At 54.8% G+C, this 15233-nt stretch overlaps 1 protein-coding gene across 20 annotated transcripts in view; it reads right to left on the bottom strand.

The window, feature by feature from the left end:
• Zmynd8 (zinc finger MYND-type containing 8) overlaps positions 1-15233 on the bottom strand; it is a 97821-nt gene that overhangs the window by 71197 nt on the left and 11391 nt on the right. Inside the window, exon 1 of one of the 20 annotated variants that reach the window (XM_076852001.2) lies at positions 1901-1983. The exons of the other annotated variants lie outside the window; for them this stretch is intronic. Within the exon in view, the coding sequence (XP_076708116.2) occupies positions 1901-1979 (79 nt within the window). The 5' untranslated portion in view covers positions 1980-1983. Of the gene's footprint in view, positions 1-1900; positions 1984-15233 lie in introns of those variants that run through there. 20 annotated transcript variants of the gene reach the window in all.

Raw genomic sequence — 15233 nt, 5'->3', positions numbered from 1 at the left:
CAGCCAAGACTGTCCTTTGTCACATGCAATAAGCACAAGGCACCATTTAAAATGCTTCCCTGTGGTTCCCTCCAGGTCACTTGTCCAAGAAGGCACAGCTGCTGAGTGGCAGGCTGGGAACTGAACCCAGGCAGCTGTGCTGGCTCTGAGGCCCACGCTGCCAACCCTGGCACCACGGGACCTCGCCCCAGCAGGGCCTCATCCTTGGCTCCGAGCGCGAGGACTTGCTAAGTTAGGGCCCAGGGTTGAACAGGTGGCTCTCATTTTGCTTTTGTTTTTGTTTTTCCCCAACAGCTGTAGGGGCAGGGAAGGTCCCACAAGGAGTTGCGGGAACTGGGCAAAGGTGGCACACCATTCTCTCCAACGACAGTCCCCCAGGAGCACATTCACCTTCGAATCTTCCAACGGTGGCATCAGAACCTGCCGGGTGCTACAAAAGAGGCTGGGGGCTCCAGGGTCACCTCCCCTCCCTTCCCTGTCTCCACCGAGGCCTCCCAGACAGGCCACGCCAGGCACCCTGTCCCCACCCACGCCCAGGGCCTGAGTCAGCACTGGATGCTCTCCTGGGTCTCGGAAATGACACGTATTACAGGGAATCGCCTCCCTCCAGGGGAAGGGCTGAAGTGCCAAGGCCCAGGCCTCCTGTTTCTGTGGGTGTTAAATTTCCTTAACGACGTCTGCACAGGCCTGCTGGGGCCTGCATGCGAGATAAGTGGGACACGCATGTCCACCACCACATGTCCACCACCGCAGCAGGGTACCCTGGGCAAACTGGAACAACTGGTCATCCTACAGAGTAGAGGCACCAGGTCATAGATGACAAAGACAGGCGGTCAGGAAACTGCTCTCTGGCATTAACAGCCTCCAGAACATAGTTCTGCTCTCCCCAGCAGTGTGACCGTAAGGAAGCGACTCAGCCTCTCTGGGCTGTTCTGTAAGATGGTGATAAGGGCAGAGTCACCAAAGGAGGAGATGAGTTGATTTTGCTCAGCTTTCAGGAGAAGACTGGGCACAAAGAGAGCTCAATCAAGGAACTATCTCAATCATTGCTCCTTCTCTTCCCCCTCTTCCTCCTCCTCCCCACCACCACCATGCCCCCAAAGCAGAGCTTGCCTTCTCCAAAGTGCAAGTTAAATCAACCCCACAAACAGTTCACAGTTATCAAAGACACCAGTCCATGTGGAATGCAGAATGAGCCAGGATGGATTTCTGCATTTCAATCAGACCATAAAAATGCAGGATTCCCGGGTAACAGCAGCAGAGGAGGTCAGAGGAGGCCGAGGCCAGGCTAAGACAGCTCTCAGTGACCACGGCCCTCGGCCCTCCGAGGGCCCTCGGCACAGCCCGCCTCAAACAGGACCACCCGCAGCTGCCCTCCCAGAAGCAGCGAGGTGGAGCAGGGCTGATCACTTCCAAAGCAGCTGCCCTCCAGGGACCCGGAGCAGGGACCCAAGCAGCCTCCCACTGCAGGAACCTTGGGGCCTCCGCAAGAAGCAAATACATCATTTAAAAAGAAGAAGGCCCGGAATTTCCTCCTGGCAGAGAGCAAGAATCAGGGCAAAGGATGGGGGCAGGGAGTGAAACTGTCCTTAGAGCAAAGAAAGTCGAGCCTCCAGGAGCATGTGAGCCCCACAGTCCTGGGGCAGACGCGGCCTCAGAGCCACAGAACCCTTGGGGAGCACGGCGCCCGCCTGCCTAGGTCTGCCAGGTCAGAGGACAGCGGCCTCCTCCACGGCCCTGGTGGCTCCTCCAGGACACCCTGGGTGACGGGAGCTTCCCACCCAGAACCAGGAGACGGGGTGGAAGGAAAAACAAGGTAGAGGGATAAGAGGGTCACTTCCCCGGCAAGTCAGGCACCGCGACCCACAGTGAGCACAGGAATCAGGGAGGGCACGCTTACCGGCCATGGAGGAAGCCTGGCTTCTCCGAGGGTCTGGCCTGTCCTTTTCCAAAGACACAGAGGCTTGCTCTGCAGACATTCCTGCTTCCGGCTCCTCGGCAGCCTCTCCCAGGGGGAGGAGGAAGAAGCAGAGGACAGGCTAAGAGTCACCACTTAGCAGGCCAGCCCTGGTCCTGGACACATTAGGTCGCCTGGTGGGGCAAGGACACCATCACCTCTCTGCGACCAGGCCGTCTGGGGCACAGGCTTGCCTTCATGTCCCTGAGCCTTCGCCTCTGATTTATCACCCTCGACAGCAGCAGAGCCAAGCTGCAAGTCCTCAGTGCACTGCACCAAAGGGCCATTTATTCAGGTGAAGGTGAATAAACACAAGGAGTCCTGGTTGTTCTGCAAGCCAGGAGTGAGGAGGGGAAGGGGACTGCGGGCAGTGCCTTGTATTTTCAATGTGCTTTCAATTGTCTTAATAATTGCTCAAATTGCCTTTGAGTTCTGATGCGCTTCCTGGAAAGGAGAAGCCCCTCCTGGGTGCGGGAGGAGTGACCCTGCCCCTGCACAGCCTCCCCCACCCCACACACAGGGCAAAATGGGATCAAAGGGCAGTTTGAATGAAGAGGTGGACCTGCTTCTACCCAGGGAAGGGGGCTGGTTTCCTAAGGGCTTCTGTTTCCAGCTCAGCAGCCTGAGCGACCTCACTTCTCCTTGGAGCTGGATCGAGGCCCTGGGGGAGGAAGAGGCGAGAGCACCGGCCAGGGATCTCCTGCTGGAGAACCAGCTTGGTGCAATTTACCAAGAGGCAGAGCCCAACCCGCTCCAGGAAAGCACTGACTCCCCACCCTCAGAGGCCAGGCCTCCAGGCCACTCCAACATGGCACATGGAGGGCGGCCAGCCACCTCGGCCAGACCACACAGGGAATGTGGAGGAACCGGTTGCCTCAGGCCGGCCGTCCCAAGGCCGCTGGCTCTGCTGGCAGAGACCCATCTGCGTGATTCACGCGGCTGCAGGGACTCCGTGCCCACCCCCACTGCGCGGCCGGGCTTCTGGGAAGCTCAGGTGCCCCACACTTCAAATGGGGCAGTGGGAGCCGTGGCGGCTCGAGGGCCCGTTCAGAAACAAAAAGGCGATTCTGTGGCGGCTGCAGCTGAAGCCCAGAAGTGGGTCTGCGAGAAGAAAGGGGAAGAAAGGCGCCTCAGAAAGGAGGAGATGAAGGCCGAGGAGCCGCTGGGAACCGGGCAGCGCTCCGCAGGCCTCTGGAAAGTCCCCTTAATGAAGACAAGAGCATGCTGACCAGCACAGCCCTCCAGAGCGATCGCAGGGCACCCCTCTGGGGAAGGGAGGACTTCAGATGCAGAACATCGCCCACATTTCATGGAGCCGAGGGAGGGAAGGAGGGAGGCTTCCCGTCCCCAGGACACCAGTGGGGCGATGCTGAGATGCCCTTCCTACCGCCCCGGGTAAGGTGCGCTCAGAGTGGGCGCCAGGGCAGCCACTGCAGCGTGGCCACGGGAGCCCAAGACAGGACGCACAGCAGCGCGGGAGTGGGACGCAGAGCATCATGCAGAGCATCAGGGGCGGCCACATGGTGGGACGCAGAGACCCATCTGTGTGCTGTCAGGGCACAAAGGCCTCAGAAACCAGGCAGCCACAAGACCTAGGTGCAGGAGGGGCCAGGCACGCTGGGTTTGCCAAGACCTAGGACACGCAGTAAGTGCTGGGCCCCTGAATGCTGTGACACTTTAAGTGGGGGATGGGGATAACAGATTGATGGAACACTCAGGACACGCCAGGTGCTCCTACCCTGGATCTGTATCCCCAGGATCCAGTATACAGCAGGAACTCAGAGCAGCCCTCCCCCAACCGCACATCCATCCAGGCCCACCTTTAAGGGACTCAGATGTTTAAAACAGTGTGGAACAGAGGTCATCAACTGGGTCCCCCCAGAGGACACCCAGCAGCAAAGTCTGGAGATAATTTTGGTAATTGCGACTAGACAAAGAGAGGGGCTGCTACTGGCCTGTGGTGGACAGAGACCAGGGACTCTGCCATACACCCCACAGGACGGCCCCAGGACAGACTGATCAGGTCCATAAGATCCACTGTGCTGAGAAGCCCGGTATCAAGGACCTTCCGGTGAGCTGGCAGGAGGCCTAACCCTGAGTAAACATGCCACCCCGCTGCTGCAACCGGCCTGGCCTGGCCTGGCCTGGCCTGGCCTGGCCTGGCCTGGCCTGGGCCTGGGCTGAGGACACCCAGCATTTCACCTGCATTTCAAAGGGAAGAAAACAAAGGCAACAGTCACTCACAGATAGTCACTGAGCAACTCCAGATATCCAGGCCACCAGCATCAGGGGAGGGCCTGCCCTCCAGGGAGGAGGGCCAGAAACAAACAGCTGCCTCCATTTACTGGTGGGGGGGTGGATTTTCAACTCACCACAATTTTGTGAGAGACAGTAGGTTCTCAGAAACCCCATTTTATTGACACGGTAACTGAGGCCCAGAGGAAAAGAGCCCCATGGCCACATGGCTAGTAAATTCAAAATGACTGACTGCATTCTAGACCAAAAAAAAGTTTAAAAAGAAACATCAGGAGTGTGTGATTATGTATGGGAGGAAGGTACAGCAAGGGAAGTACTTCTCTATTTTCTTTTTGTACAGGGCTCCTACATTTCTCGGCTACGGCTTGTTGAGAAGCTACCTTAAGAATCCTCCGCCTCCCAGGGTGCAGGGAGTGTGCTGGCTCAGGCCTCATCCCAGGAAATCAAGAGGCTCAAGCAGGAGGACTGCAAGTTGGAGGCCAGCCGGGCAACTTAGCAAGACCCTGTCTCAAAATAAGAAGGGCAGGGGTAGAGGGCTTGCCTGAAACATGCAAGACCCTGGCTTTGATCCCCAGTGCTGGGAAGGAAGGCAGAGAGCGAGGGAGGGAGGGAGGGAGGCAGGTTAGGATGACAGGTCTACAGGGTGCCTGGCACCTAAAAGGTGCTCAGCAAAGGGTGCTCCTGCCCCACCACCACTTCTGCCCGTTCATTCCAACCTTCTTGGCAGCCACTTTCCAGTCCCACAACTATCCAACCACCGGCTGGTCTGCTTGCCTCAACAAGACCAGGCACATCCTGCTCCAGCCCTCCTCGAGAGCCTCTTATCAAGACCTACAGCGCCCCCAGCGAGCAGCGGCCCCCTTTCTACTGCTCAGACAAGCCATTTGCACATGGATGCACCTCCATCTAGAATGTTCTCTGCAGGTTGTCTTCCCCAGCCTTCAGGAATGTCTTCAGCAAATCCAGAAGAGCAGGAATGTGGAGCCCACAGCCCAAAGGGGACCTGAAAACAGGAAATTCCCCGCTCCACAGGCACAGGGCCATTCGGGCCCATTTCCCCCTAAAAGAAAGGGATTAAATAAGGATTTATACCCTGAATGTGTCAGGGCTGTGCTCAGACTCACCACTGGAACACCAATGTAGGGGACTTGGGAGGCTTCCTGGCCCCCCACTTCCCACTCATCCCACCTCTTGGGGAGAGCTATTGTTCCCGAGAATCAGGGGCAGTAAAAAAAGAGAAGTGACTTTCCCCGGGGAAAACACACTCCCTGCCAGGAGACCACAGGGACCGGAGGCCCCAGCCTCCCTGCCCTTTGTCTTAGGGGCCTTTTAAGTCTGAAAATCTCTGTGGGGACACCTCCCCAGGTCCTCAGCCACCGGGATTCTCAGTTCTGCACCTGCACGGTGAAGCCTCCTGCAGCCAGGACAAGGCCAAAGTGGCCTTTCAAGCCTGTCACCCCATCCCGCCCCCAGGGGCAGGAGTGCGAGGAGTCAACCTCCTTCCTGCCTCCGCTCCCCTCCTCAGCCTGGCGTCCACGGCCCCCAGACTTGGTCCAGATTTCACAGATGCCCAGCTGCCCTACCACACAGTCCCTCGCTCCTCACAGCCGACTATTTCTGGCCCCACAAAAATAGCCACCTGGTTTGAAGGATGGTCCCCAAAGACTGAAGTGCCACAAAGGGAATTAGGCTCATTCGGGAGGAAGAGGTGACAAACCAGGTCAGCCTGGTGAGGAAGGAAGAGCCCCACCAGGGTAACGAGGGAACCAGCGATCCAGGATGGCCATCAGAAGCCCCCACAGCAGGACATCACTATTCTAAAATTTTTAAATTGGCAGCTGGGCACAGTGGCACAGGCCTGTGATCCCAGAGACTCAGGCGCTGACGGAGGCCGGCCTCGACATCTTGGCAAGACCCTCAGCAACTTATTGAGACAAAAAGGGTTGGGGACCTGGCTCAGCAGTCAGGCACCCCTGGGTTAGACCCCCCAGTACCCAAAATAATTAATTAATTGATTTGATGCGAGACCCCAGGGTTCAATCCTCAGCACCACCAAAGAAAACGAGAAAGAAAGAAAAGTAGAATCCAAATTTTAAAAACCAGATGTGAAGTCACCAAATCAGGCCCTGCAGGGCCCCCATTCCACACAGAGCACTGGCCACGGCTGCCCCTCAGGTGGGACTGCAGACTCCCTGGTGGCCAGTCTCCACTGTTAACCGCTCACGGGGCAGGGAGAAGATGCAGCCAAGAGGTCAATGAGAAAAAGTGGAGGCCAGAGGAGCGGGACTAGGGGACATGGAGTGGGGGTTCAGGTTCAGCCTCCTGTGATCTGAACAGGTTTGTCTATACATGGGGCAGGGAGTCCAGATACAAGACACCACGGTTAACAGTGGTCACCTGCCAAAAGAGGGGTCTTCACTTTTTCTGAGTGGTTTGACTTGTTGCAAGGAGATCTACACTGATCTTATTGTAATTGGAAAGGAAAAACCCAACAAGCCATTTTTTTTCCCTTAAACTTGATTTTAATTCTAGGAAGACACCCTTCATTGAAAAAGGCATGTACTCAGCTACTATGAGGTGACTGCCCCACAGTCAAGAGATGCAAGCGCTGGACCCCCGGGGGGAAGGGACAGGAAGCAGGCCTACCCCCCTCCCCTGACCCCACCCACCCTACCCCCCCACCCTATGCAGGGACAGGAAACACACCCAAAGCAGGGAAGGAAGGAGGCCAGGAGAAGGCAGCTGGCTCTCCACCCCCTGAGGAACCTTGGTTGGGGTCTGGCAAAAGGCAGTTGCTCAGGACCTGGGCAAGAAATGCCAACTTGGGAAGATGGGAAGAGAGATCTCATCTAGCAAAATGTCAACTCCACACAAGGCGGAGTATCCACACGGCACTGGGCCCTGGGCCCGGCTGTGTGCGTCCCCCTCCGAGCCCAGCTCAGTTCACAATGAGCCCATTCACCTCTGGAGCCACAGAGGAGGGCGGCCCGACAGCACTGGCTACAATGGCGGCCCTGTTCTGGGTCTCTTCTGCATCTGTGCTCTCCACTATGGCGGCCTCCAGCCCCACCGGGCTGCTGTGCACATGAGGCGGGGCTAGGTCTGGTTTTGCAAACTGTGAATCAAACACACACTGCCATCCTGTGGCTGCCATATTGGGCAGTAGGAGCTTGATACAAAGACCCAGAACAGGCCACAGGCAGGCAGGCCCCCACCGGCCTGGAGGGTTTGGAAGGTGAACTCAAGGCCTAGAGAGGTGGACTCGGCCTTGCCTTTCGATCCTCCTTTAGTCTAGCTTGAAACTTCTCAGACCTTTAGAAAGCCTAAGAATTTCTGATCAAAACGGATTCCCTTCCTGAGCCATTTAATCACTTTCAAGAGTGACACTGTGTGAATCAAGGGCTCAGGAGGGAGGGCCTGGGTCTTGAGGGATATGGAAGACCAGTGGGAGGTGTTCTCAGAGAGAGGCAGCCTGGAAGGCTGCTGAAGGGCGGCTCAGTAAGGGCGCATCACAGGACCACAGGCAGCCAGTCTGCAGAGCCCTGTGGGGCGTCCCCAACACAACAAGGAGTCTGCCCTGCACCACCCAATCCGCCGCAGCCCTCGACACAAAGCAGGACACACACCTGGAGCCCAGCAGAAACAGTACTCAAGACGGGAAGCAATCAGAAGGAAGGGGCCACGTCCAACAGTCCCACGTCCCTGGAGGAAAAAGATAAGCCAGGAGGTGTAGCACACAGAACAGACACCTGAGCCAGGGAAGTATTTCCAGGCACTGGATTATGCTAGAAACCAAGACAAAAGGATCAAAGTTCCATCCATCAGATAGACAAAGTTCAGTCATTCATTCAAAATAAAGATTCATGGCGCACCACCTGCGACAGGCACAGTACTAGTTAAGAGGATGGACCCAAACAACAGGCAGAACTCTTCCTCTCCTAGAGCTTTAAATGGTGGGGTGGGGAGGGGCATCAAGGAGAGAAAGGGGAGGAGAGAGCTTCCAGGTATGAGCAAAGGCCCTGTGGCCAGCAGTGACTCTTTCAAGGATCTGTAAGGTGGAGTATGAATGAAGAAGAGAGGAATACAGGGAGTAAGGAGGCCAGTGAGGTGGCCAGGAAGATGGGCAGGGACAGTGCATGAGGATTTGAGGACTGTGATCTTTATCCTAAAAACCAAGGAGAGCAGGGGGTGCAGGTCAGTGGTATAGAACAAGGGGTGGGATTTGCTTTTCTTGACCTAGAACCACATGGTCCTCAAAGTCCTGTGAGAAGGCGTGTCCAGGACGGAATCGAGGCACACACCGGACAGCAGAGGCGGGGATCAATAAAGGTGTTTCTTCCTGTCTGTGAAATGCTGATCTCTAGGTTCCTAGGAATGCGGGGGAGGCAGGGGTTCCCAGGAGGTTGACAGGGACCTTGGGGACCTTACAGCACTGCACTCACTCCTACCACAAGCCATGGCCTTCCCAAACGTGCTCCGTACGTCACTGGTGAAGAATCCACTATATGAGCCAGCTCCCACGGCGCAGACCTGTGGTCCCAGCTACTCAGGGGGTCGAGGCAGGAGAACGGCTTTAGCCCCGAGTTCAAGACCACCCCCGGCAACACAGCAAGATCCCACGTCAAAAAAAAAAAAGAAAAGAAAATCCACTGTAGCCAAATGAAGTAGAGGTTGAGCATCTCGAGACCAACAACCCGAAACCCAAGATGCTGTAAAATCCGACACTTTTCATGCTGACGTGACATCACAAGCGGAAAATTCCACACCCGGTCTCGTGTGACAGGTCAGTCGCAAGAGAGGCCCACTAAAGATACTGCCCAAGATGAGCTACAGGCCACTTGTGGAAGATGCGTATGAAACAGTGATGAACTCTGTTAGGTCCCGTCCAAGATACTGAATTGTGCACACGCAAATATTGCAAAATCCCAACTCCAAAACACTTCTGGTCCCAAGTATTACAGACAAAGGACACTCAACCTGTAACATTACCCAAAACTTCAAGTGAAAAAGTGTCAGGGTCTCTAAAAGCTCTCTGGGGTATACTCAAGGCATTGGGAGGAAGAAAGAGATGGGGCTCCTTTTTAAGGCTAAAAAGGGTCGATTTCTGACCATGATCCCTCAGAATAGTAATAGTCCCACAAACAAGTCCCAGGGACAGGCTTCAAACGTGGAGCGGGCGCAAGGTTTCTGCAAGTGAACCCCAAAGCTAAATTAAGTCACTCAGGCGTCACCAACGGGGCTCCGTGCAGGGAGGGTGGACCGCGTCCCAGCTGCCAGTCAGGCATCTTCCGAGTTCCGGGATATTTCAGATCTTGCTGGGAGAGGAACAATCTGGTGGTTATCTAACTCACAAATACACTCTACTGCACAGTCCACGGACGGTGCTACTTGGAGAAGTAAAAAAAGGCAAAGTAGACTTGAAATTACGATGCTCATTTCTTCAAAGAAAAAAATTCTCAGCACTTCTACACAAAGTGTTTACAGTTTCATTTTCTTAAAAGAGTTTCCTTGAAAAATGACAGAAGGTCTCTATCTTGGAGCCATCCTCATAAACAATCCCTTTGTGAGAATCTTAATTTACATACAACAATGAAAACGAGGATCCTGTACTAATTAAGGTCTGGGGCTGGTTAGCAAATTGCTATAATTGTATATTCTCTAGCATCCTGTCTCCGAAAACATCTCCTACCCAGGCAGATCTCAGCAACAACGGTACCGTGCAGGATTTTAATATCTCGGGCTTCCGCTGCATCTGTGCCTGGTTTCCAAGTGGCTCATTCCCTTGTGCCGGTGACATTACACAGACATTTTTTTAAAATGTTTTCAGCTTTGTCAGCCTGGCAAACGCATACCACAATTGCTGCTGTGAATGCATGCACGGCAGGACGGTGCATGGCAGTATGGTGCATGGCAGGACCGTCCCTCCTGTAGAGAGACAGGACTCAACCTGCGCCCATCACTCTTCAAGCTTCTAGAGCCAGACCTTCCAGGGGCTTGTCCTGACTCACACACAGGGTGCCCAAAGTCCTGCAAGAACTCTGCTGTGACCAACCCAACACAGAGAATGCAAACTGACAGTCTTCGGCCACTTCCGTCTCAAGATAAGTTTCGTTGAATTCATCCACAGTCTTTGAAAAGCTGGTGTACCTAGACTACATCTCTCCTCTCTCTTTTACCACATTTCTAAACCAGGTAGGCCGTATCCCTAGGGGTCAACAATGAAATGGAAGCACCCCCATTCACAGAAGCCCCCAGAATCCCATATGCCACCGACCTGCTCGCTGGGCCCTACGCGTATTTAACTCAGAACCCTTGGATACAGTCCACGGTTAAGTGAAAGGCTTAAAGTCAAAGACCAAGTCTGACGGGCAGTGCTACTCTTGTCAGACTCACAGGAGCCTCGATTTCCTTCACTATAAAACAGGGACAGCGTACATACCCCAAAGCATTATCATAGAACCAAATGTGGTCATCTGCAGGTTTTTTGTGAGCCCAGTAAGTGCTCACAAAACATGTGCCCCGCAAACACGTCTGGCATCCAGATGACACTTCCTTGTACACAAAGGTCAAGTGGCATCTTGAAACCCTGAAAGCTCTATCTTCTGAGAAGTGAACACCCTGAAAAATGCCAAGGCTGGCATAATGGAAAGGGTGACTTGGGACGTGGTTAACAGGTGAGCTCGCTGGGCAGAGGGCGCAGGTGGAAATCCAGTCAGATAACCTGGAAGTTGTAAGGAGCAGACGCCGGAGAAGGGCCAATCAGCAGTGTCCGAGGTTCCCAAGTAGAGCACGGCCCAGGCCTGTTTCCTAACTGCCAGCAGAGTACCGCCGCTAGCTTCCCCACATGCCAAGGTGGTCCCTTCCGCTCCTTTGGAGAACTCTCTCTTCCCTGGAGGGGACGGTGTTGGTGGGTCCCTTCCCTAACCAAAGGGCAGACACATGACACATGGACTCTCTGTTTGTCCATGAGAGGCCACAGACCGATTCCACTCCCCAGAGCCACCTGGACCACTGGCCTTCCTGGGAGCCCACTGACCATCTTCCTATCCCAATGAACGAGAGCTGGCTTCCACGGCTCATAACCAAAGAATCAGACGGGAAGTGTCATGTGGGACCAAAGCACTGACTTTCCCAAACAGAAAAGCAGGCTGGAGGAGTAGCCAGCGTTCACTGAGTCAGGAGCCCTGCGCCGCGGACCTGGCGGTAACTGGAGCAGAAAGAGATCGGGCTCCACAGCCGTCCTGTCCACTTTTACAAACGTCCCACTGGCTAAGCACGGTGGCGCACACCTGAAGTCCCCGCCGCTCAGGAAGCTGAGGGAAGGGATCCCAAGTTCAAAGCCAGCCTCAGCCACTTAGTGTATACAGCTCTGAGCAGCTCAGTGAGACCCTGTCTCTAAATAAAATACCAAAAAGGGCTGGCGGTGAGGCTCGGTGGGTAAGCGCCCTGGGTTCAATCCCTGGTACCAAAAAACAAATGACACCTTTGTGCCAGCGGCTCTGTGAGAAAAGTGTCCTGGACACAAAAGCCACCACCACAGACACCCTCCCCAGGAAAGAGCACTCAGCTCCGCCCAAGGACAGCTCCCAGAAACGCCCAGTAAAGAGGAAGGTGCGCCCCTCCAGGGACTCCCCACCCAAGCAAGGCACAGGGCACCTGGGAGCGCATCCCAAACAGCGGCAGAGCAGCGCTCTCCCACTGCCGCGGGCCGCAGACAGGCAGGTGCAGGGTGGTGCCCGGGGTCGGAGTCTAGACAGAGGTCCCAAGCCCGTCCGCGGGGCCACCCTACGCGATCCTTCCCTGTTGAGCAGGGGTTGGTCTGGATGCTGTTTTCCCATCTCCCTGCACACCCTCTTCCCAGAGGCTGAAGATGGGCGGACAGCAAGGAGGACCTGCCCTGGCGGCCCACCTGGACACGCCCGTTCCTACAGAGGCCAGCCCCTCGGCCCTCACGGCGGCCCAGCTCCACTCTGAGCACTCTCCAAGTGGGCCACTTCACCTCAGCACTAACCCTATGTCCTCGTCATCCCCAGGGGGGAAACCGAGCCACAAAGAATAAAGACTGAACTGGGGAGGAGGCAACCCAGAACCAGGGAACCTGGCTGGAGGAGTTTGGCTTTTGAAACCTCTGCAGTTCCTGACCCCCGAAGGGAGAGGAGGAGTGAGCACGGAGGCCCAGGCCCTTCTAAAAAAGGCATCCACATTCTGGCATAGAAACCAACAAATACAGAATGAGAGCAATATCAGAGCGATCAAGGAACCGTCTGGATGCTGACGATGCTCGAATATCTCGACCTGAGTCACAGCCCCAAGTGTTCGCTCGGTCATTCGTCAAGCTGTATGTCACAGATCAGGTTAACTGTGCATGAGGACATGGTACACCAAGGGCAGACAGCAGGAGCCACCTTTCTCACTGCTGAAGGGGGGAGATTTCAACTAAGGGGACGAGGCTAGAGCTGATCGGTGCAGGATCTCATGATCTCACATTTAGCTAACACAGATGGGTACATGCAAGAGTATGGACAGACAGGTGCCTATGCCCTGGTGACCACACAGGTAAATGTTTCCCTGCTGTCAATCAGAGAACCTAGAAGCACAGACACCCAGGAACCGTGAGCATGTCCAACACACAGATCTTGACTTCTTTTTCTTTTTGGTGCTGGGATTGAACCCAGGGCCTTGTGCATGTGAGGCAAGCACTCTACCAACTGAGCTATGTCCCAGCCCCAGATCTTGATTTCTAATACCATTCTCCAATTAAGGAAAAAAAGAAAAAGAAAAAAACAGATCTAGGTGAGGTAGAGTATGCCGTGACTCCAGCTACTCAGGCAGCTGAGGCAGGAGGATCTCAAGTCCAAGGCCAGCCTCCACTACTTAGTGAGACCCTGTCTCAAAATAAAAAATAAAAAGGGATGGGGATGTATCTCAGTGGTAGAGGGGTCCTGGTTCCATCCCAGTTGTGGGGGGGGGGTTCAACTTCCAAAATGGGAACAATGTGCAATAAAATAGAGAATTAGCATTGTATTACAACCTCAAGTATAAACCAATTATCCTTAAATTCACACTCACATGAAGGATTAAATAAACAAACAAACAGGGCAGAAGAAAGGAAACCTCCCACACAGAAAAGCTCCAAATAATCTCCTTAGATCCTCCGCCCTCAGGAGGTGGAGTGGGCCTCCCACTCTGTGGCCTGGACGACTTCCCTCCAAAGGAGGCCATATGAACAGCAAAGGAACTGTCACCAAGGCCAGGTGGCCAAGGTCAACATCAGCACTGATGTACGTTACTGATAACAGGCACCCTTAATGTGACGGAAATGGCACTGTACCTCGAGGGTTCTTCTCCCCAAAACCCATCCAGCCAATCCTGAGGTTAGCAACTCGCCATCCATCCTGAGACGCGCCACACGAACCCAGGCGAGGGGCAACCTACCAAACGCCTGGCCCACACCTCGAAACTGTCAAGGTCATCAAAAGCAGGGCTGAAAACCTGTCCCAGCCAGGAGCCTGAGGAGATAAGACAAGCAGGTATGGTGGAGGGGAGCCTGGAACACAAAGGGGCCTCAGTGGCTAAGCTAAGGACATCTGAACACAGCAAAGGGTTGTGTTGGTAATGACATGCCACCCCACCTCGGATTCTGACAAATGCTTCACACCCAGGATGCCAGGATCGGGGTGGGGTGGGCGCGCAGGCCGGGTGACGTGGGGATTCTCAGCACTGCCTTCACAACTTTTCTGGAAATCTAAAGTGACTCTAAAACGCAAAGAGTTTATTTCAAAAAACAACAGAAAATGAAAGAACGACTCCTTCAGACCAGGCGGCCAAGAAAAGTCACCCTCGGGGATGAATCCAAGACAGAGGCAGCCAGGTCCTAGGGCAGCGTGTTCCAGACAGAGGGCACACAGGCCCCAAGGAAGGCACAGAAGGAGGCCAGCAGCTGGAGTGGAGTCGGGAGAAATGGCCCAAGGAGAGCAGGATGTCACAAGAGGAAGGGAGCAAGGCTGTCCCAGGAGGCAGGGCACAGGGACTTCAGACTGGAACGGAGGGTGCTGGCAGGTCGGTGGAGGGACCAGCACAAAAGAGACGCTTTTTAACATGCTCCTAGCTCCAGCAGGGAGAGGCCATGGTCACCCGAAGCAGTCACTCAGGCAGCAGAGGGGCTGCCACCTGGTGACGAGTCAGGAGCACCCAGGCGTGAGATGAAGAGAAGGGAGGTCTCCTCGCTTACAGGACCAGAAGAGGCGTCTCCACAGGCAGATGGGCCTGAGCAGGGCAGCGCCCTGCTCTAGATGGCGATCCCTGACTGTCACCGTGAGGGTCCAGGGGCCACTGCAGGCACATCCAGGATGGAGGCACCTCCTTGGAGCCAGTCTCAGTTCAGTCCTGCTGTGCTGCTGACCACCCGGAGACCCCATCATCTGGAGCCTCAGGTTCCTCATCTGCAAGGGGAAATGACAGCTCCCACCTCAGAAGGGGACTGGGCGGCTGAGCACAAAGGCGCTCGCCTACAACCCCAACCTCCCGGAAGCTGAGGCAGGAGGGCCACAAGCTCAAACTTAACAAGACCCTGTCTCAAAATTAAAAAAAAAAAAACAAACAGCTGGGCGCAGTGGCGCACACTGAAATCCCGGCAGCTTGGGAGGCTGAGGCAAGAGGATCATGAGTTCAAAGCCAGCCTCAGCAACTTAATGAGACCCTAAGCAACTCAGCGAGACCCTGTCTCTAAATAAAATATTAAAAAGGGCTGGGGATGTGGCTTAGTAACTGAGCACCCCTGATTTAATCCCCGGTACAAAAAAATAATAATAATTAATTAATTAGAAACCAAAGGGGATGCGGTGAGCTCAGTGGCAAAGCACCCTCCTAGCACGCGCAAGCCCTGCGCCACAAAGACAAAAGATCAGAGGAATTCATCAAGAGAAGGCGCCAGGTATGGCCAAGCCTTCATAAGCTCTTCATAGACACAAGGCCATTTTATAGCTGTGGGGGAAGAGGGAGCCTTAGTTTCAAACCCAGC

This window comes from Callospermophilus lateralis, chromosome 3 (assembly GCF_048772815.1).
Source record: "Callospermophilus lateralis isolate mCalLat2 chromosome 3, mCalLat2.hap1, whole genome shotgun sequence".
Lineage (NCBI taxonomy): Eukaryota > Metazoa > Chordata > Mammalia > Rodentia > Sciuridae > Callospermophilus > Callospermophilus lateralis.
Note: the sequence above shows the minus strand (reverse complement) of the source record. Positions and strands in the feature narration are given on the sequence as shown.